Source organism: Petromyzon marinus, chromosome 63, assembly GCF_048934315.1.
Source record: "Petromyzon marinus isolate PM22_M1 ecotype Great Lakes invasive population chromosome 63, UKy_Petmar_22M1.pri1.0, whole genome shotgun sequence".
NCBI lineage: Eukaryota > Metazoa > Chordata > Hyperoartia > Petromyzontiformes > Petromyzontidae > Petromyzon > Petromyzon marinus.
In genome coordinates, this window is record NC_133729.1 from 6606466 (window position 1) to 6629619 (window position 23154).

At 51.4% G+C, this 23154-nt stretch overlaps 1 protein-coding gene across 1 annotated transcript; it reads right to left on the bottom strand.

Annotated features, from left to right (window-relative positions):
• Nucleotides 1-8608: 8608 nt before the first annotated feature.
• Nucleotides 8609-22603, bottom strand: MPDU1 (mannose-P-dolichol utilization defect 1). Its single transcript, XM_032977611.2, has 7 exons — nt 22445-22603; nt 16940-17005; nt 14903-15035; nt 12135-12220; nt 10286-10404; nt 9593-9703; nt 8609-8879 (listed from the first exon to the last, which is right to left on the bottom strand). Exons 1-7 carry the CDS (start codon nt 22527-22529, stop codon nt 8745-8747), a joined length of 735 nt encoding a protein of 244 aa, XP_032833502.1. The 5' UTR covers nt 22530-22603; the 3' UTR covers nt 8609-8744.
• Between the last annotated feature and the right edge of the window lie 551 nt (nt 22604-23154).

Here is a 23154-nt window from a genome sequence, read left to right on the forward strand (position 1 = left end):
GTTCGACGATAAACTCACTCCGCTCCCTCCCACTGCCGTTGCCTGCTGGCCTGACCACCTGAATGTGACATTTGCAAGTTCTTGAGAGCTGCATCTACATCGACAGTGGCTGCGTTTCGGCAACGTGGTCTTCTGCCCAGTCCCTTCGACTCAACTAAATCTCTCAAAATTATATGACGTTTCAATCATACATAGGATGGGGATGGTTTAGTTATGTTTGTGCGGTTTTTTTTACTTGTACTTTGCGCACTCCTGTCGTGGTTTTTTTTGCACTGTTTGTCGTTTTAACGTTCTTACCCCGTGGCCCAACTGGACATCTGTGATAGAAAGAGATTCGTAGCTCATCGGATTCCTCCTGCAGTGTGAATACATCTGATTCTGAAGCCGTGGCCCAACTGGACATCTGTGATAGAAAGAGATTCGTAGCTCATCGGATTCCTCCTGCAGTGTGAATACATCTGATTCTAAAGCTCTTGGTTGGTTTGGGGGCGTGAAAGTTCGACACGGGAAACGTCCTAAACACCAATTTGTCAAGTGTCTATCTATTCACGTATCTATATATTCACGTATCTATTCACGTATCTATATATTCACGTATCTATCTATTCACGTATCTATTCACGTATCTATATATTCACGTATCCATTCACGTATCTATCTATTCACGTATCTATATATTCACGTGTCTATCTATTCACGTAGCTATTCACTTATCTATATATTCACGTATCCATTCACGTATCTATCTATTAACGTATCTATATATTCACTATCTATTCACGTATCTATCTATTCATGTATCTATTCACGTATCTGCCTATTCACGTATCGATGCAGGTATATATTCACGTATCTATTCACGTATCGATTCAGGTATCTATTCACGTATCCCATCTATTCACTCGTATTTGTCACGAGGGCAGCGCCTGGTTAACGTGCCCGGGGGGGGCACTGTGATCGTGACCAGTCCTCGTGTCGCAGTCCTCGCGTCGATTAGTGCTGCACTCTTTGTTGTCCACGGCTTCCACCTCCGGGGGAAATCGTCTCCGTGATCAAGCGTGGTCGGCGCTTTCGGACGCCACGTGATGAGCACGACGCTCCCATCGAAGTCTAGAATTATTATCGGTGAAACACATAGATACGTCGAAATGCATCGTACGTGTAAACCTCTTATGAGTGCCCTACCAAATAAGAGATCGACTCAGACCTTATTGGTCACCCCGTGCCCCTTATAAATCTCAACGTTCATCCCGCAAAGTCCCATCACAAGGGGAGAAACACAAACAAATGGGCATTATTATTATTTTTTTGCCCATATTGAAACGGCTGTACGCCGTATGGACCTGAAAACGCAATTCCCCTGTACAAGAACGCGAGCTAAACCGTCTGGCTTGACAGCTGTGCGACTGAGTTCCAACCCAGAGCTCACAGCTGCTTTGCACAGCAATTTGAATCTGGGATTCCCTACCAGGCCTCTGCAGTTTTTCGAAATCCAAAACATTTATCTCTCGGTGCAAGCGTGGCAGTGAGGAGGCTTCCATATTAGGGTACTGACAGCGACTGCCAAGGGGTTAAAGCGGGGGGCGGGGGTCGGCGATCTGGCCTTGAAACGCTTACATCTCTCTCGTATTCCCACTAGAAGCGATAATTTGAGATAAGTCTTTAAATGTAAGTGCGCCCCCCCCCCCCCGCGCTATAAGCACGGGTGTCGGCACGCCCCCCCACCCTTCGCCAAGGTGTACGGCAGCGTCACTTGGCTCTGCTGTCAACCAGTTCCCGATTGACAGCCGCACCTTGATACGTTCCCGTGCCCTTCTGTGTTGTATTGTCTGTGTGTGTGTCTGTGCGTGTGTCTGTGTGTGTCTGTGTTGTATTGTCTGTGCGTGTGTCTGTGTGTGTCTGTGTGTGTGAATGTCTGTGTGTCTGTGTGGGGAGCGGTAGTGTAGCGGTTAGTGCGCTACGCTACGAACCTGGCGACCGGGGTTCGATTCTCGCTCACGGCGAACACCAGTGACGATTATCTGAACCGGTCCCGGGCCTCCCCTAGGTCGACTCAGCCTCAAATTAGTACCTGGTGCGATGTGTAAACATCGCCGCTAGGGAGACAAAGGCGGCCTGGCGTGGTGTTGGCCACCCACCCCCTCGTGTACCGTTCCGGCCTTCATAGGTGCTCGCTAACAGCACTTGCCCCTACAGACTGTTGAGGCTACACAAAAAATATTTGTTTATGTGCTCCCAATCGAGTAATTGTTCAGCGTTGGGATGTTTTGGGCCAACACTAGGTTTCGATCGCAACACAAGCAACCGTCATCAGATGTGAAACAAACACATCAGGAGGAGGATGCTTGTGTTGCGATCGAAACGTCGTGATCTATTATTTTATTTCATACCTACTACGTGGACTTTACCGAAACAACCAAAGGGTATGGATTCCCGCAGTCACGAAAGCTTCAAATCAAGATCGAACGACTCGTGGTGTTTTTTTTTTATTTTATTCTCGCTATGGGATGAAACACCGGTTCCAATCGGACACGTGCGTGGCTCAGCGATGGTATGAAGGGAAACCGCTGGAGCCCTGAGTTAAACCCGTGCCCACAACAGCAGGGGAGAGAGAGAAGAGTGAAAGAAAAGACAAAATGGACTAACTCCACACGGAAAAGGCACCAGAAGCGTTTGTTTAGCTGCGAGGCGCGAATGTCACCACCCGCGTCGCCGCCGCCACCCGAAACCACCCCGAGGGAGATCCCCTCTGGGTGGTTTAGGATGGTAACACAAAACATACAAGTTAAAAAAAAACTAAAATTTTCCAAAAAAAAGAAGGGAGCGATGAACTATGTTTATTTGTAAGGTGCTAAATACGTAGATTGTTGTTACGTCGCACGATAGTGCGATATGCCAATGGTAGGCGGGGGGGGGTGAGGGAAGGAGGCCTTCATCCAGCAGCGGATTGATCAGGGGGCACCAGAATTGCACCGAGGAGTTGCCACCCCGAGGTTGATCCGCTAAATCCTCGCGGGCCACCGCGTCTCCCTGCTGCACGAATTCCAGACCCGCGCAGCCGCGCCACGCAAATAGCGCTCGCGAAATCCACCGAGGAAGAGGCGGAGGGGCGTATTTAGGTTTCCTCTGCCCCCAGGGCAAGGCTGCTGCGACTGCGGATGGATGTATTTTTATCCCGCAGCTGTGTGGCGTTGGACCTGCGTCTATGTTTGGGCGACGGCGGCTGTCGGGCTTACCAACAAGCATGGCCACAGCCGTAACTCTTGTGTGTGTACTAAACTTCCTTCGCGCCGTACGTAGCCAAGCGTGCTAATCGGAGGTGCCGCGGGGAAGGACGACAGCGAGGTCCTGACCTGCACACCGCGCGGGAGGGGGCGGGAACTACACGCGTCTCTCGCCGTCTTCGAACGAGCGCCGTGAGAGTGGGACTTCCAAGGTAAAGGATTAAAAGCTATCGCCACTCGGTACCAATGGGCAGCTCACGCGGGTATTAATCGACCGTGACTTCTTGCTCAGTATGAGACCAGGATCAGCACTAGAGGGGCGCTGCTGGGGTGGGCCCAGAGCAACCAATCGTCCCTCGGGCCACCAGATGTCCCCCGGGCCACCAGATGTCCCCCGGGCCACCAAATGTCCCCCGGGCCACCAGATGTCCCCCGGGCCACCAAATGTCCCCCGGGCCACCAGATGTCCCTCGGGCCACCAGATCTCCCCCGGGCCACCAAATGTCCCTTGGGCCCAGCCGAGTTGACTCTCCCTCGCAGTATCAAACACTATCACGGTGCCCACCCACACGACGGCTCTACTGCCACAACCCCCCACCCACAACCTTCCACCCACACTTTTACCCCCTATATATCTATGCTGTATATATAAAGCAAAAGGGGTGTGTGGCCACATATTTGTAGGGGGTGGCAGTGTCACGGTTGGCACGCTCCGCTACGAACCCGGCGACCCGAGTTTGACGACTGCTCACGGCCGACATCGGCGACGATTATCTGAAACGGTCCTGGCACTGCTAGATTTAAAGCTTTCGTGACTGCTAGGATCCATACTCTTTGGTTCTATTGGGTAAAGTCACGTAGGTAAAAAAATAAAATAACAAAAATCACGACGTTTCGGCCACAACACAAGCGGCCGTCGTGATCTGAGCGTGGCTTTTTTCACTCCAGCGCTGTCCTCCAGACAGTCTCGTCCCTTCACCTGATGAAGGCCGCTTGTGTTGTGGCCGAAACGTCGTGATTTTTGTTATTACATTTTTTTACCTACGTGACTTTACCCAATAGAACCAAAGAGTATGGGTCCTGGGACTCAAATAAGTACCTGGTGTGGTGTAAACACCACCATATGGGAGACAAAGGCGGCCAGAAGTGGTGCAAGCCACCCACCCCCTCGTGTACCGTACCGGCCTTCATCGGTGTTCCTCGCTAACAGCACTTTCCCCAACAGCCTGTTACAGCTATATGTGGGATCTTTGTTTGTGGCCAGATGTGTATAAATTAATACGGGTGCGTATTACTTTCTGGAGCGTCTTACAACTCCGCTCGTTTACCCAGCAAAGCCGGGGTCTTAAGACTATCTTTTAGGATGGTCTTGTCAAGTTTTTGGGGCAACGCTGCCACGCGTAATCCCAAGTGAGACATTTACAGGTAATTTTCCAGAATTGGGATGTTCTTCGGCCAATACCAGTTCACACAGTGTTCTTGTTTTAGCTTAAGATCCGGTGACTCGGGTAATACATCACGGGTTCGTGGCGTGGCGACGCCTTTGGGAGGCCTTCATTTAACAGTGGATTGACCATGGCTTGATGGAAGGTTGTTGTTCCAGTTTGCTGCCAGTCCAGAGCGGGGAGTGGCGCTGCACTTGGGGTGGGTGAAGCGCGCCCGCTAGCGACAGCTCCTGGCCATGGCGACGCGCGTGTTTAACTCGTTGGGGACGTCACAATGTTACGGACGAATTTTTGACTTGAAACTTTCGTGACTGCAGGAATTCCTATTCTTGGTTCTTTCGGTAAAGTCGCGTAAATAGAAAACAAAAAAATTAATACCTTGAAAATAATAAAAGCAACAAACCCACAATAAATAAAAAATAGTAAAATTAAATTAAATTTTTAAAATTTAAATAAATCGAAAATAAAAGCAATGTTAATAATGTAACATTCAATTTTGATTTAAAGCTTTCGTGACTGCAGGGATTCATAGTCTTGGTTCTTTCGGTAAAGTCACGTAGAAGGGAAAAAAATAACATAATAAATTATAAAACAAAAAAATTCTCACGACGTTTCGACTCCAACACAATCATCATCAGGTGTGAAAACCACAGCAAAAAAAATAAAAAACGCCACTTTTTTCAAATTTTCTTGCTGTGGTTTTCCCACCTGATGATGATTGCTTGGGTTGCAGTCGAAACGTCGTGAGAATTTTATTGTTTTATATTTTCATTATTTTATTGTTTCCCTTCTCCTTGGTGACTTTACCGAAAGAACCAAGAATATAAAATGTAACATTGCTTAACGTACGGCCACCTCTCCTTTTACTTGGGGGGGGGGGGGGGGGGGTGTGGGTGGGGCGGGTTCTTTGACAAAATCGCGTAAGTTAAAACATAATTTTCTCGCAAGAAATAAAGGTAGTTGTGGTTAGGGAAGGAGAGCACGCTCTCGAACCTCATTCTTGCGTCGACCTATTTCACTGCCGTACATTAAAGAAAAAATATTTTTTAACACGTAACCGCACATATTGGGAGTGCAAATGTTGTCACACGAGACACGCGGCCAAGATCTTCAGAATGGCTGCGCGAGGAGATGGCGATTGATGCTGCCCGCGCTTATGCTTGTGGCCGTACTCCTGCACCTCGGGCAGCATCGCCACTGAACTTTGCTGCCGAACGAAGATGCGCGCCGCGCGTTCCGTACACTGTGGCCAACGAGCTGGAGCTCGTTATTTGAACAATAGTTGCGCGCGTAACAAAAATAAGTGTACATTATAATCCAACGCGCCATTTCAAAATCGCGTCGCGAAAGACGCGAGGCGACTGTGTGTGTGCAGAAACTTTTTCCGCGCCGCACGTAGCCAACCGCGCTAATCCGAAGTGCGAGGACAACGAGCAAAACACAAAAAGCGGTCGTAAAAATGAGTTTGTCGAGTGAGATTTCAAAATGAGTTTGTCGAGTGAGATTTCAAAATGAGTTTGTCGAGTGAGATTTCAAAATGAGTTTGTCGAGTGAGATTTCAAAATGAGTTTGTCGAGTGAGATTTCAAAATGAGTTTGTCGAGTGAGATTTCAAAATGAGTTTGTCGAGTGAGATTTCAAAATGAGTTTGTCGAGTGAGATTTCAAAATGAGTTTGTCGAGTGAGATTTCAAAATGAGTTTGTCGAGTGAGATTTCAAAATGAGTTTGTCGAGTGAGATTTCAAAATGAGTTTGTCGAGTGAGATTTCAAAATGAGTTTGTCGAGTGAGATTTCAAAATGAGTTTGTCGAGTGAGATTTCAAAATGAGTTTGTCTAGTGAGATTTCAAAATGAGTTTGTCGAGTGAGATTTCAAAATGAGTTTGTCGAGTGAGATTTCAAAATGAGTTTGTCGAGTGAGATTTCAAAATGAGTTTGTCGAGTGAGATTTCAAAATGAGTTTGTCGAGTGAGATTTCAAAATGAGTTTGTCGAGTGAGATTTCAAAATGAGTTTGTCGAGTGAGATTTCAAAATGAGTTTGTCGAGTGAGATTTCAAAATGAGTTTGTCGAGTGAGATTTCAAAATGAGTTTGTCGAGTGAGATTTCAAAATGAGTTTGTCGAGTGAGATTTCAAAATGAGTTTGTCGAGTGAGATTTCAAAATGAGTTTGTCGAGTGAGATTTCAAACTGCACAGCTGCGGTGGATTCCTAATATCGGAAGAACGTTCCAGGCGGCCGCAGAAGCGCATCCGAAAGCGCGGGACGCAGTGACCACCGTCTTTGTTTCGATGGTTTGCCAAAAGCCGCTGCGAGGATGACCGGCGTTTGCGCGATGGTTTACGTCCCAAGACAAGATCGGCAAGCTATCGCGGTTCATTTGTTGGCAAGCACTATTCACAATTGACTGTTACGAAGAGCACGCTGCATTGGCTGCACTTGATTTCGTCTCGATTTTGTCATTTTGGTGACCCAGCTCACGCTTGCCAATTAAAGACTCGTCCGCATCTCTCCACGTCTCACCTGGTTAAAAACAAAAGTTGCATTTGAAACTTCATCCGGCAGTAGACTGATCATGGCTGATGATGATGATGATGAAAGTGCCGTGGTTGCTTTGTGCCCACTGGCGTAGGGAGCGCGTTCAGCGTTGACCGACCCATGAGGACCGCACCTCAAGAACTATTGTCCGGCCCCTCTATAAACAATGTCATTTTATTCCACCGAAATTGTGTACATCTGAGCTTCCACTCACCGCTTCCCTTCCAAGCCGCCAAAGACAACTGCATACGTTACAGTTACCCCTCTCCCATTCCGAGGCACCTGCAAGCCGCAGGGTGGGTGTCCCGTTCACCGCTGAACCTCGCAACGCGCAAGCGGCTCGGCCTTCATTTTATACAGAGCGGTGTAGTAGCGCCACTGCCTGTAAAGACGTTGTTGGTACTCGCCGCAGAGAACCGTAGCGACACGGCCGCCGCACTCTACGATGGCTGGCGCCAAGCCGTGCCACACTGGCCTCCCGCGTGGCCTTGTGGGATCCTCGGTGCCAATAAAGTTACTTTATTTTAGTTTTCCTTCCGATTCCATGCCGGCTCGTGTACGTCATCGAAACGCAATCGGAAGAAAAAACTGACGTACAATCACGTCGTTGAGTGCCCCTCCTGGCCACGTGCAGCGATGTTCCGATGGTGCTTCCTGGATTTTTATTCCGACTGCCTCGATCCTGTCCGGATGGGACCCCCGACGCGGTTTCAAGCGAAACGTCGCCGCGTCTTAATCGCCGTTAGATTTGCTCGCGGGAATTCCCCATCGACTCGCCCAAGGTGAGCGAGCCGAAGAAATTAAAAAAATAACCGGCACATCGTTTAAACGCTCGTACGCCGCGTGGAAATTTAATTTGCTTGGCCGTGGCCGGTGGTGGAGGGTTCTTAAGCACACAAATGTGGTCAGATCGTTGCGTAGTGGCCTAATCCAGGCTTGTGCCACAGTGGTGAGATGTTATCTCTCTCGCCTGGTATACAGGAGGTCGTTGGGTTCGTTCCCAACTCTGACACCTGTATATTTGGAGTTTGCATGTCTCTCTCTCTCCGTGGCCGCGTGAATTTTCCTCCGCATCCTCCGGTTTTTCATCCCAGATTTAGAATCAAGGCCGTGCATTTCAGAGTATTTTATCCGCTAGAAATTTCCACCCGATGACGATAAGCCACTTCGTGGGGCAATCGCCCGCGGCCAGGAGCTACACAGCTCAGTGGGCCTTATAAAAAAACAGTTCAAAGTCTAGTTTGAGTTTAGGCAGGATTCCGCGGGGTGACGCGCCGTATCACCTCACCTGGACGGAGACTCGCGCCCTCGCTACCCCCCCCCCCTCCCCACCAATTGCCGCAGCGCCGGGTCGCAAGAGAGCCGCACCCCACCCCCAGCAGGCACCGCCGCCTCGCACCTCGTCACATTCAATACGGATTAAAACCCTTCAATCACCTGCCAAACAGCCCCACCTGCCCCAAAACACGTTTCCCACACAACACGGCTGAGGGTTGAGGGTTGGGGCTGTGGAGGGGAAGCTGTCGGGGATTGGCGGCAGCTAGTGCCGCTTCTTGGCGGGGGTCACCGCGCCGCCAGGCCCCGCGTTCCAGTAGTAGAGGAGCTGGGCGGCCAGCGTGCCGTTGCACAGGGAGGCCACGATGTACGTGACCACCAGCAGGCGGTCGCCCGTCTCCTGCACGGACGCAGCAAGCACGCGGCGTGTAAGACGAGCGGCGCACGGGCACAGCGTGCAGGCAACACGCGCGCATACGAAGGCAAACATCCCCTGTACAGCCTTTCACAGACTGTTGAAGTCCAGCATGGTGCACGAGGCAGTGGGTGGCCAACACCACGCCCGGCCCGCCTTCGTCTCCGCCGTGACGATGATTTGCACACCACACGAGGAATTCATTTAAGGCCGGGTCGACGGAGGAGAGGCGCAGAACCGGTTCAGATCGAACTCAGGTCGACGGGGTTCAAAGGGCAACACGCTAAACACTTCTCTTGACCGATTCCCCCTTATAGCCCGAGCAAACTGTTGGGGCAGGTGCTGTTAGCGAGCAGCTATGAAGGCCGGCACGGCGCACAATGGGATGGGTGGCCAGCACCACGCCCGGCCAACCTTTGTCTCCCCAGTGGCGATGTTTGACACACCCCACCAGGTCCTCAATTGAGGCCGAGTCGACCTCGGGGAGGCCCAGGACCGGTTCGGATAATCGTCGCCGGTGTTGGCAGCGAGCGGGAATCGAACTCGGCGCGCCGATAAAACCACGTCGCCGCACCGTGCCACCGACGGGTTTTTCGTCGTGTGCGGACGGGCGTCGCGATCAGTCGGGGGGTCGACGACGAGGCGGAGGGCGCTGGTGGTAGCGAGAGAGCCGACAGACGACCCACGCGGGCTCGCACCTGCAAGGAGGTGAAGATGCGGGCAAGGGAGCCGCCCAGCAGCAGGAACACGGTGATGGCCGACAGCTGCCCTGTGTGGCCGTTCCTGTAGTTGGTGGCCACCTGCAGCAGCTGTAGCAATGGCACAACAATCACGACTACGTTGAGGTATCATTTGTGGCTCCTGAAAAGAGCCAACAGCGGTAGTAAATTGTAACAGTAGGAGGGGGTAGGTGGGGGAGGGGGTTGCTGGGGTAGGTGATCGGTGGGGGAGAGGGTACGTGATTGGTGGGGGAGGGGGTAGGTAGGGGAGGGGATAGGTGATTGGTGGGGGAGGGGATAGGTGATTGGTGGGGGAGGGGATAGGTGATTGGTGGGGGAGGGCGTAGGTGAATGGTGGGGGAGGGTGTAGGTGGGGGAGGGGGTAGGTGGGGGAGGGGGTAGGTGGAGGAGAGGGTAGGTGAATGGTGGGGGAGGGGGTAGGTGGGGGAGGGGGTAGGTGGGGGAGGGGGTAGGTGGGGTAGGTGATGGGTGGGGGAGAGGGTACGTGATTGGTGGGGGAGGGGGTAGGTAGGGGAGGGGATAGGTGATTGGTGGGGGAGGGGATAGGTGATTGGTGGGGGAGGGGGTAGGTGATCGGTGGGGGAGGGGGTTGGTGATTGGTGGGGGAAGGGTTAGGTGGAGGAGGGGGTAGGTGGGGGAGGGGGGCCCTGCCTTGCTGAAGATGATGGCCGGCATGTTGAGCGCCTGCATTAAGGTGACGAAGGACGGCGGCGTCAGCGACGACAGCAGCAGCTGCAGCGCGGCGGCGTACACGGCCACGAACGCCAATCCTGCGGGGTCACGGCGGGGTCACGGCGGGGGTCACGGCGGGGGGTCACGGCGGGGTGTCACAGTGGGGGGGTCACGGCGGGGGGTCATGGAGGGGGGTCACGGCGGGGGGTCACAGTGGGGGGGTCACGGTGGGGGGTCACGGAGGGGGGTCACGGTGGGGGGTCACGGAGGGGGGTCACGGAGGGGGGTCACGGCGGGGGGTCACGGCGGGGGGTCACGGAGGGGAGTCACGGAGGGGGGTCACGGTGGGGGGTCACGGCGGGGGGTCACGGAGGGGGTCACAGAGGGGGGTAACGGCGGGGGTCACGGCGGAGTCAAACCTAAACTGCTTCCCTGTGCAGATGGCGAAAGTTGCCGAATGATCGTAATATTCAATGTCACATTGTTGTCCTCCGTGCAAATTGCATCTCGAAAAGCCGGGGTATTTGTAACGCGCCGAGCAGTTTTTTTGCACAGAAGGACGGGGAAAACCACAGACAAAGCGGGGGAAGGCAGCCAGAACCGGCAGCAGGAATTTCCCAAGCTCTGTGATCCTTTAATGGGACGTTTGGCCAACTCCACTGATGAGTGATTATACATGTGGTAGAACCCGGAGAAAATCTACGTGTGTGCAGGCGTTAACTCGTCACGTGGTGGAGGGCCGAGCGTCCCACAGGAGCAACATCACCCCCACCGACTGCAAAAAAACGTGGCGCGAGACCCCAATTAAAAAATATATATATATTCTCGAGACTTAGCGAGACTTTCCTGCGTAAACAAGCACAGCGACAATGATAACAAAGAAAACATTGGCTTCGAGAACACAAGCGTCGAGTTAAACAATCGGTTGGCGGATCAAATCGCAGCCGCGAATGTCCGCGATTCCATCGTCGCGCCCAGAACCGGATCCGCGGGCAGTGCCCGCGTAGCGAGAGTTCAATTCCAACGTGCAATTTTAACGTGCAATTTCATTGGGGGACTGCGCGTTGTCTTGGTGTGGTCTGGGACTGTTTTTGCTCTTGCTTATGTAGAGGAGTAGTGGAGGACGTCATGTCACTCAGGGGGGTGACAAGGGATGACGTCAGAGGTTACGGGAGATATATAAGGGGGAACCCGTGACGTAGAGAGGGTCGTCGCGGAGGGCCAGGAACGGAGAGAGTTAGGGAGTCGGGGTCGAGGGCAGGGGGAATCAGCGCCAGGCGAGAGTGACAACTTCACCCGGCCGACCGAGTTGGATGATCCCTCGGTCGGTGCTGGGAGGGGGGGGGGGAGATCACATATAGCCTGGGTGGAGCTAGGGACCTCCCAGTACCCTTTCCCCTGGGGGAGATATTAGGGTTGTGACCTGTTAGGCGTAAGCCTTTAATAAGTTACCGGCAGAAGCCCTTAATAAACCTTGGCATCAGCCCCTACTAAAGAACCGTGTCAGAGTCGTCAGTTGCACCCCAACACTTATGCTACTTTGCCCAAGCTTGGGAATTGGTGCACGTATGCAATTTGAACTTGCATACTTAATTCTATTTTCCGTATTTATTGTGAGTGATATGCTTACCGTTCCTACACTTTGCACCCCTACCGTTGTTGCGAATTGTTGTTCCATCGTATTTGCCGGACACTACCGTTGTTGTGTTGTTGTACTGCTTGTTGTCGTAGCTTTCTGACCCCGTGTTCCCCTACTGGACATAAAGAGCTTCACAGCTCTGGGGATTTCCCCAGGATGAATAAAGATCACCGATTCCGATTCACTCACCCCTGCCAGTCCGTCCCCCGTAGTGCTGGATGAGGAATCCGATGGAGACGGTCTGCAGCATGAGGAAGAGCGCCTCCCCCCACGCACTGCCAACGACAACGAGCAGGTGACGTCGGCACCAGGACGCGGCCCAGGGGCCGCGTTGGGAGCGGCCTCGTCCGCTAACGCGCCTCCGATTAACACGGTTGGCTATGTACGGTGCGAAAGAAGTTCAACGTACATGATGGCCTAGCTAGCATCACAACAGTACGCAAAGCCTACCACACTACACTCAAACTATTAAACTATTTTTTTTATTTTGACCAGGTAATGCCCAATGAGCCATGTAGCTATTTTTTTTACAAAAAACGACCCGGCCACAAATGATAGCTCAACGAAGTGGCTTATTCACGTTGAAATGTACTGCAGCCAACGCACATCGATTCTAAATGTGGAGGGAAAAACCGGAGGACCCGGAGAAAAATCCACACGACCACGGGGAGAAAATACAGTGTCAGGGTCGAGAATGAACCCACAACTATTCTGTATACCAGGCGAGGTCACTAACATCTCGCCACCGTGGCTGATGGCGCGAACACCAAAAGGTTTCTAAAATAATAATAATTAAACTATTATGGGGTGCAGCACTGACTCAACACAGACAGAATGTCAGTCCAGGCCAAAGCTGCTGTCCGGTCGCCTGCAGGCATGGCACACCACACGCAACCCAAAAGTGGACGCTATGCCACTCTCACTGCTCCACCACGCTACCTTGGCACGGTACTTTGCCAAATCGGGGTCAGTATTCATAAATAACAACAATGCAATATTTCCAGGACATATATGTGCGGCGGAGCCAAGCCCAACGAGGTGCGGAAGCCAAGCCCAGCGTTGCTCGAGAGCCGGGCGAGAGAGAGAGAGAGAGGGAGAGGTGTGGGACCTCTTAAAGCAGGGGTCCCCCAACCCCCAGGCCGCAGACCGGTACCGGTCCGTGGCCCGGGCCGCACAGCAGCAGGAGGTGAGAGCGGTGATGTCCGCGCGTGGCCCGCCCATTATTTTATTTACCAGTTCCGTCCGCGCCTTTCCCGCACTGCGCACTTGTCTCAGTTACAGTTTTGGTAAGCCCACAAGCTAACCCCTAGTAGCCAAAATGATTAAAAACAAACGTCGCTGGAGAGCTTCTTTTTAAAAAGGGGGAAAGACCCAATGATGAACCCCCCCACCCCCCCCCCCGGTCCGTGAAAAAATTGTCTTCCACGAAACCGGTCCCTGGTGCCAAAAAAGGTTGGGGACCGCTGTCTTAAAGAGTCTCTGAACAGGTGGTGCAAATTTAATGCCGCACGAACTTGCAGCGGGATAATGCCTTCCAGGTGGTGGATGCCGCCACAGAATTGCCCAGGCTCTGGGCAGTGTGGAACGAGGGCCGTCCGTCCGTGGGGCCTCGAACCGCAGACCTCTGGGACAGTCCGCAAAACGCTCTCCCGCCGCTCGGCGATGCGACAGCAGTCGCAACCGACAGCGGAGATTCCGCAATCGACAGCGGAGCCTTAGCGCAGCGAGGATTTCGATGTCGCGCACTTCGAAGATCTAAACCCTGTACGGAAGTCCTTCTAATCCGGTCCACGAAAACGACCGTGAATCGAATACAGGAATTACATGGTAAAAGCATTCATCCGTTCCCAGACGATGAGAAGTCTGACCCACTGGATTTTACCGCTTTTCCATGCTCAGCAAAAATTTCCTGCTTTGTTTCGAGGCTAATTGCTTTCCTACTCCTCTTTTCCTTTTTGCGAATTCACTTTAGGGACCACCGCTAATCACTGTGAATTCGCTCGTAAGTTGAAAAATACGTAAAAAACATCTGCAAAAGAGCTCTTTCCGCTGCCAAAAAAGGGAAAACGCAACGGAAGCAAAGCCGGTAGAGGTCTAAACGCTCACAAATGGGCGTCCTTGATTGGCTGAGGGAATGGCTCGGCCCCACTTACGAGCGCTTGGGGATTGGCCGAAATTGGCACCCGCGTGCACAACGCAAATGTACCCATTAGTCAACATTTTAACGTTAGTCGGAACCACGGGGGTTCTATGGGAGGCGAAACGTTAACCGAAAAGCCATTAACAGTACGACTGTACTCCGCTGGTACGGGGCTAAGTGAAGCAGACCAGCATGAGCCCACATTTAACGACCTTCTTCCCCCCACCCCACCCCCCCCCCCCATGAGCTCTCACCTTGTAAAATAAAGGGCACCTGATTATTCGATTCCACCAAATGGCGCAGGACCCCACTGTGCACGATTTACGCAAAATTATTGAACGTTACGTCAAAGAAAACGGGAAAAAGTGAGAGGGCTAGCACAGCGATCGAAGATTCGGCAAGGAGGCGACTGACCGCCGGTTAGCGAGTGGTTACTCCCTCGCCTGGTATACAGGAGGTCATGGGTTCGATCCCGACCCTGACGCCTGCTGATGTATATTTGGATTATGCGTGTTCTCCCCTGGGTCGCGTGGATTTTTCCCTCCACATTTAGAAATATGCGTTGGAGGGTATTTTGCTGCAATAAGTGTCCACATGATAAGCCACTTTGTTGAGCTACCATATGTAGCCAGGTAGCTTCTGAAAAAGAACTACATATCTCAGTGGGCCTTACCTGGTAAAACAAACCACAGTTTATAGAGTGACTGGAGTGAATCGGTGAGCGCTGGATCACCAATCACGCCAACTTTCTGCTCTACGTTGAATTCTACCGAGTGCGGCGAGGCAGGAACAGGGTGCTTCCGCGTGCGACCGCCACCTGAAGGGAAAGCCGTTGGCGATGCTGTAGGCCATGGTGCCCGAGATGGCGAACAGCTCGGTGAGCACCGCCGGGAAGCTGAGCCCGGCCGCGCTACGCGCCCGCGTCACCTTCATGATCTGCGGCAGCTTCACTGCCACCGACGCCCAGCGCGCAGCACACACACAGCACACCACACGGCAAGAGCGCACACACACACACACACAGCGCACACATGCACACAGCACGCCGCACGGAACAGCGTACGCACACACACAGCACGCCGCACGGAACAGCGTACGCACACACACAGCACGCCGCACGGCACAGCGCACGCACACACACAGTACGCCGCACAGCACAGCGCACACACAGCCCATTAGCACATGACGCACACACAAACAGCACACCACGTGCAGCGCACGCGCACAGACAGCACAGGGCACATGACACACTGCACAGCGCACACAAAGCGCTTTAGCTCAAAAAGATAAAAACAAAGATCCCCCGTGTAGCCTCAACAGTATGTTGGGGCAAGTGTTGTTAGCGAGCAGCACCTATGAAGGCCGGCACGGCACACAAGGGGGTTGGGATGGCCAGCACCACGCCCGGCCGCCTTTGTCTCCCCAGTGGCGATGTTTTTACACACCGCACCAGCTACTCATTTGAGGCGACCTTGGAAAGGCCCAGGACCAGTTCAATTAATCGCCACTGGTGTTGGCCGTGAGCGGGAATCAAACTCGGGGCCGCCGGGTTCGTAGTGCAGTGCGTTGACCGCTGCACTACCGCTCGCCAGAAGGACAGCACACAATAAAGAAGACACACGCACCACACACACACACAACACACATCACACACATCGCCAATGAGCACAGAAAACACATGGCCCATTAGCACAGCACACACACACCACAAACACCACCCAGTGTATACAAAGTTGTGAGTTCAAATCCTGGTCAGGACCATCAGCGCTACAGTATTGATAAAATGAGTATCAAATTTAGATTTAAAGCTTTCGTGACTGCAAGTATTCATCTTCTTTGGTTCTTTCGGTAAAGTCACGTAGAATGAGAATAAAATAATAAAATAAAAAAACACAATAAAATTCTCACGACGTTTCGGCCACAACACAAGCAGCCTTCTTCAGGTGAAAGAACAGAACTGTCTGTTTTTTCACCTGGAGAAGTGTTATTTTATTTTATTATTTTATTCTCATTCTACGTGACTTTACCGAAAGAACCAAAGAAGAAAAATGAGTATCACTTTGTGGGAAAACAGGTGGTTGGCCACAAGCCTCCAGAGAGACTGGTCCCAGCCATGAGAATGTGGAGTTTCCACAAGTGACTCAGGGCCACCAATGGAGATGCACGTTTGAGCTGGGATGCTCCGACTCAGTGAAGAGTCCGGAGAATCCGATTCCAATCAGTGTGCTAAATAAGTATTATCGATTCTGGCCAATGCCTGGTGAGGCTGGTTGCAATCCCCGGCGAAACGTTGTACTCAAATTGTAAACGTTTTGGGTTTAATCTCCAACACACCGGTGTGCTGAACTGGAACCTAATTGGAATGTTTCCTTTACGTGACAAACCATACTAATTGGCCATGTGGGGTGGTGGCGGGTTTAACGACACATTTACATTTACGCGATCAAATCCCCCCCCCCCCAAAAAAAAAACTCAATTTGGATATTATTTGAATGATAAATCCACCGCTGGATCATAACAATCATCTTTAAATGTATTCCGTGCGTAAATGCCCCCTGCATCTCCAAGTGCCTTCCATCACATCTCATCTCAATCATTCCAAAGCCTGCCTTGTAGTTATTTTTTCCCTCCCCCCGCCCCCCCCCCCCCACTGCCCACCCAGTGGAAGCTGTCCCTGTGCAGCAAGTGGGCATTAGTGTTCCAGGACGGACGCGACCAATTGCGGCACGTGTGAACGCGGACCGAGTCATGTGAAGGGACGACGACCTGCCGGCAAAGCGTCGGTTGACCACGGGCGCTTGTTCGACCATACTTGAACCAGGCTGGTCGCGTGGGGGAATGCGTGTTCGCTCACCCATGACGGAGCCGGCGATGATGCCCATGCCCAGACATTTGCTGATGAGGATCTTGAGGCAGGGCACTGTGAGGACAAAAAGGTGCCAACTTAAAGGACAGTGGCAATCGTTTTTTTTTTTGCTGTCGGCTAGCCATCAAACTTTTTTTGGCTGGCCACCCGAACAGAGGCGGAGGTCACCGCTGGAGCCATGCACTTTTAAATCATCTGGATTGACAAAACTCATTTCGTTAGCATGTGTGATGATGAACTTCTTTCGTACGGTACATAGGCAACCGTGCTAATCAGAGGTGCGGAAATGTATTTTTATTCCCAACTATGCCTGTTGTGTTTAGGTTTGTTGTCCTTCCCCCTGCGCCTCCGATTAGCGCGGTTGGCTACATACGGTGCGAAACATGTTCCAAAATACATACAGCAATAGCCGCAACTCTAACTCCCCACCTTGTCATCGAGAACTGTGGAGTGGAGGGTTGTTGGGTCACATGAATCCGTGTCACCCCCCCTCCCTAATAACCCGTCAACATCAAATTATATTAAACCCGGGAAGTGAGAGTGACTCCGTCACCCGACCAAGGCTTTTTTTTTAAATAGGTGTCATGACCTCACAATTATAAACAGTACATTACCCATGACGAATTAATTCAAATTGTGTTCCAATGTATCTGGGGCAACGATTAACATTGTGCGCATTATAACGACTCGTGAACAGGGTCGCCTGTACCAGCGAGTCGCGACGTCTTATTCAAGAAGTCCAGTCTGGTGACACGGTGATTCTGACTTCCTGGAGCTTGTCCTGATGATGCTTGGCGCGGTTTCACGTGAAATTGCCCAACCAAATTGCAACATTTTTTGCGAGTGCACCCATGAAGTTAGGCACGAGAGAGAGTGGGTGGGTGGGTGGCCAGCACCACCGACCTTTGCCCCCCCACTGTTGGTGTTTACACACCGCACCACGTCCTCATTTAGGGCCAAGTCTACATGGGGGAGTCAGTCACGTGCCCTGGGCCGATTCAGATATGTTTGCCGCTGTTATTGGCCGTGAGCGGGAATTAAACTCGGCTCGCAGGGTTCACAGTGCAAGTGGATTTTTCTCCCGAGTCGTTCCTCCACATTTAGAATGAACATCACGCGTTTAAAGTATTTGGCTGACATTAATTTCCACGCGATGATGAGCCACTTTCGTTCAGCTATCATTTGTGATCGTCAGGTCGATTCTGAAAAAGCTACGTAGCTCAGTGGGGCCTTACCTGGTAAAATAAAAATAACAGTTTCATGGTTGTTGTTTGCAAGAGTGGCCTGGAGTCACAACATTGATTTTGAAATAAAGTACTGTATCAGCAACGAAGCAATATAAGTCAGTGCAAAACGAACTGTTCCACACACTGTGACACACACCAACACACAGTGACACCATTCCTGTCAACCCCTTATCAGTGCCCTACCTTATCACACACCGATTCAGACCTCATGGGTCACCCCGTGCTCTCATAAATCTCAACGTTCATCCTACAAAGTCCCATCACAAGAGGATAAACACAAAGAACACGTTTTTTTGTGCCCGTGGACACGACAGCTCAATTTCCCTGTACAAGAATACGGGGTGAACCATATGGCTTGAGAGCTATGTGACACACAACATACACACAGTAACACACAGTGACACACAACATACACACAGTGACACACAGCGACACACAACATACACACCGACACAGTGACACACAGTGACACACAACATACACACCGACACAGTGACACACAGTGACACACAACATACACACCGACACAGTGACACACAGCGACACACAGCGACACACACAGTGACACACAGTGACACACAACATACACACAGTGACACAGTGATACACAGCGACACACAGTGACACACAGCGACACACAACATACACACAGCGACACACAACACACAGTGACACACAGTGACACACAACATACACACCGACACAGTGACACACAGTGACACACAACATACACACCGACACAGTGACACACAGTGACACAGTGACACACAGTGACAGCTAGGTGCAGGAGGAGGTCTCGGGACAGACCCAGCTGGTGCCATTGGTTGACCGACTGAGATGACCGGTAGATGTACCACCAGCTGTTGTACCCCCTACTGTGCCAGGCTAGGTGCAGGAGGAGGTCTCTGGACAGACCTGGCAGGTGCCATGGGTTGGCTGACTGAGATGACCGGTAGATGCACCACCAGCTGTTGTACCCCTACTGTGCCAGGCTAGGTGCAGGAGGAGGTCTCTGGACAGACCCAGCTGGTGCCATTGGTTGACCGACTGAGATGACCGGTAGATGCACCACCAGCAGTGTACCCCTTCCCCCAACACAGTGGCACACTCAGTGGCAAAGACACAGATCCCACTGTATAGCCTTAACAGACTGCAGGGGCAAGTGCTGTTAGCAAGCACACACAGTGACACACACAGTGACACACTCAGTAACAGTGACACATTCAGTAACAAACAATGACATACACAGTGGCACACACAGTAACACACAGTGACACACACAGTGACACACACGGTAACACAGTGACACACAGTGACACAACAGTAACACACACAGTGGCACACTCAGTGGCACACTCAGTGGCACACACAGTGACACAACAGTAACACACACAGTGACACACACAGTGACACACTCAGTAACAACAACAACCGCCATTCACCACTAAGTGGCGGTGACGTCACCACGACGCTTGTGCCAGGCTATGTGCACCCTGAGGCCACGTGAAGTGTCGAACGCCCGCTGGCAGGAGGTCACGGGGCAGACCCAGGTGCCACGGGTCGACTGACTGAGATGACTGGCTGATGCACCACCTGTGCCCCCTGTGCCAACCTGCTGTGCTTTAGCCACCCGGCGCTCCGCTCGTTGTTCTGAGCGTCGCTCCTCCGCCCTCCATTGTTGTTGGAGGGCGACTGCCTCCAACTGCCCAGTAGCATCCTTCACGAGCCTCCTCCACAGAGGCCGATCTTGACACCGCTGGTACCAGTCATCGGCAAGTCCACTCAGCTCCACGTCCTCCTGTACCACATCACTCCATCTCTTCTCTAGCCCGTGCCGCGCCCTCTTAGCCCCCTCAATCCGGCCGAACAAAAGCTGTTTCGGCATGCGGTGGCTGGGCATGCGGGCTACATGACCAGCCATCGCTGCCTTGCCCGCCGGAGGAGCTCTCCGATGGGACCTTGCCCAGATCTTTCAAGGATTTGTGAGCTCCTCACACAATCCAGTCTGGTTAAACCCAGGATGGATCGTAGGCAGGCCAGCCTAAATGTTTCTAACCGGCGAAGATGTTCCATTAGGGGGGTCCACGTTTCGCAAGCGTAGAGAAGGGAGGGAATGACCGTGGCCGAGAAGACCTGAAGCTTAGTGCGGAGCGACAGACCAGGTAGCTTCCACACAGCGTTACGCAACCGATGAAAAGATATTGCCGCTCGACTGATTCGGAGTGAGACCTCTGCTGTTAAACTGGAGCCAGTCATAAGCACACTGCCCAGGTATGGGAAACTCTCCACTCTCTCCACAACTGCCCCATCACCGATTGGGAGTTGTGGGGGTGGAGTGTCCGATGGTACAAAATACCCAGGCAGGTGCTTAGTTTTGGTGGGGCTGATAGTAAGGCCCCACTGAAATATGTAACTCACAGTGACACACACACAGTGACACACACACAAAGTAACACACACAGTGACACACACACAGTGACACACACAGTGACACACAGTGACACACACACAAAGTAACACACACAGTAGTAACACACACACAGTGACACACAGTGACACAACAGTGACACACAGCAACACAAACAGTGACACACAGTGACACAACAGTGACACACACACAGTGACACACAGTGACACACAGTGACACGCACACAGTGACACAACAGAGACACACAGTAACAAATACACAGTAACACACACACAGTAACACACACACAGCGACACACACACAGTGACACAACAGTGACACACACAGTGACACACAGTGACACACACACAATGACACACACAGTAACACACACAACAGTGACACACACAATGACACACACAGTGACACACACACACACAGCAACACACACAGCGACACACACAGTGACACACACACAGTGACACACACACAGTAACACACACAGCAACACACACACAGCAACACACACAGTGACACACAGTGACACACAGTGACACACACACAGTGACACACACACAGTGACACACAGTGACACACACAGTAACACACACACAGTGACACACAGTGACACACACAGTGACACACAGTGACACACACAGTGACACACACAGTAACACACACAGTGACACAGTGACACACACAGTGACACACACACACAGTGACACACACACAGTAACACACACACAGTGACACACACACAGTAACACACACATCACACACACAGTGACACACAGTGACACACACAGTGACACACGCACAGTAACACACACACACAGCAACACACACACAGTGACACACAGTGACACACACAGTGACACACACAGTAACACACAGTGACACACAGTAACACACAGTGACACACACAGTGACACACAGTAACACACAGTAACACACACAGTGACACACAGTGACACACACAGTGACACACACACAGTGACACACACACAGTGACACACACAGTGACACACACAGTAACACACACACAGTAACACACAGTGACACACAGTAACACACACAGTGACACAGTGACACACACAGTGACACACACACACACAGTGACACACACACACAGTAACACACACACAGTGACACACACAGTAACACACACATCAACACACACACAGTGACACACAGTGACACACACAGTGACACACGCACAGTAACACACACACACAGCAACACACACACAGTGACACACAGTGACACACACACAGTGACACACACTGACACACACAGTAACACACAGTGACACACAGTAACACACAGTGATACACACAGTGACACACAGTAACACACAGTGATACACACAGTGACACACAGTAACACACACAGTAACACACACAGTGACACACAGTGACACACACAGTGACACACACACAGTGACACACACAGTGACACACACAGTAACACACAGTAACACACAGTGACACAGTAACACACACAGTGACACACACACAGTGACACACAGTGACACACAGTAACACACACAGTAACACACAGTAACACACACAGTAACACACACAGTGACACACAGTAACACACACAGTAACACACAGTAACACACACAGTAACACACACAGTGACACACAGTAACACACAGTAACACACACACAGTAACACACAGTGACACACAGTAACACACACAGTAACACACACACAGTAACACACAGTGACACACACACAGTGACACACAGTGACACACAGTAACACACACAGTAACACACAGTAACACACACACAGTAACACACACACAGTAACACACACAACAGTGACACACACCGTCGAGTAGATTCAGTCGCACGAACAGCTGCTCGTGGCATCGCGGCGTGAGGATCGCCGCGCTCAACGTGGCGAGGCTCTCCATGGCGGCCCGGACACTTTCCGCCTCCCTCCAACCCCACGGCGCATGCGCAAGCCTCTGTCTCGCTCACACCCAACGCGACGCGCCCGCGGGCTTGTGTTTTCAATTTGAGGTGTCACCTGTTTGTGAACCAAAGTCCATGGGCACACAAGGCAGGTCAGGCTTTAAGATGTTTCCCTGTCAACCAAGGTTCGTAGCCATGGAGTTAACTTTGGGGGGGGGGACCAAATCTTCCAGGGGGTCTGGGCCCCCCCCAGAAAAAAATCTAAATTTGAAAACTAATTTCCTGCCTAAAATATTTTAAAAAATGAACTAACACATTGGATGGACTTTTCTTTTTTACAATAATGTCTAATAGTGTGTTGGATTACATTGCTCTATTTTTTCTTTTTTTACCTTTTCTTGTTTCATTGTATGTAATGGCAGAGATTAAGGATTAATAAATACAACCATAACCACAATCATACAAACATAAATTTATTTTATAGAAATCTATTGGGGGGGGGGGACATTTTGAGCATATTTGAATATATTTAAATATATTTAAATATATTTGAATATTTAAATATATTTAAATATATTATAATTACGGCCTTGATGTCAACCCCTTATCAGTGCCTACCTTGTT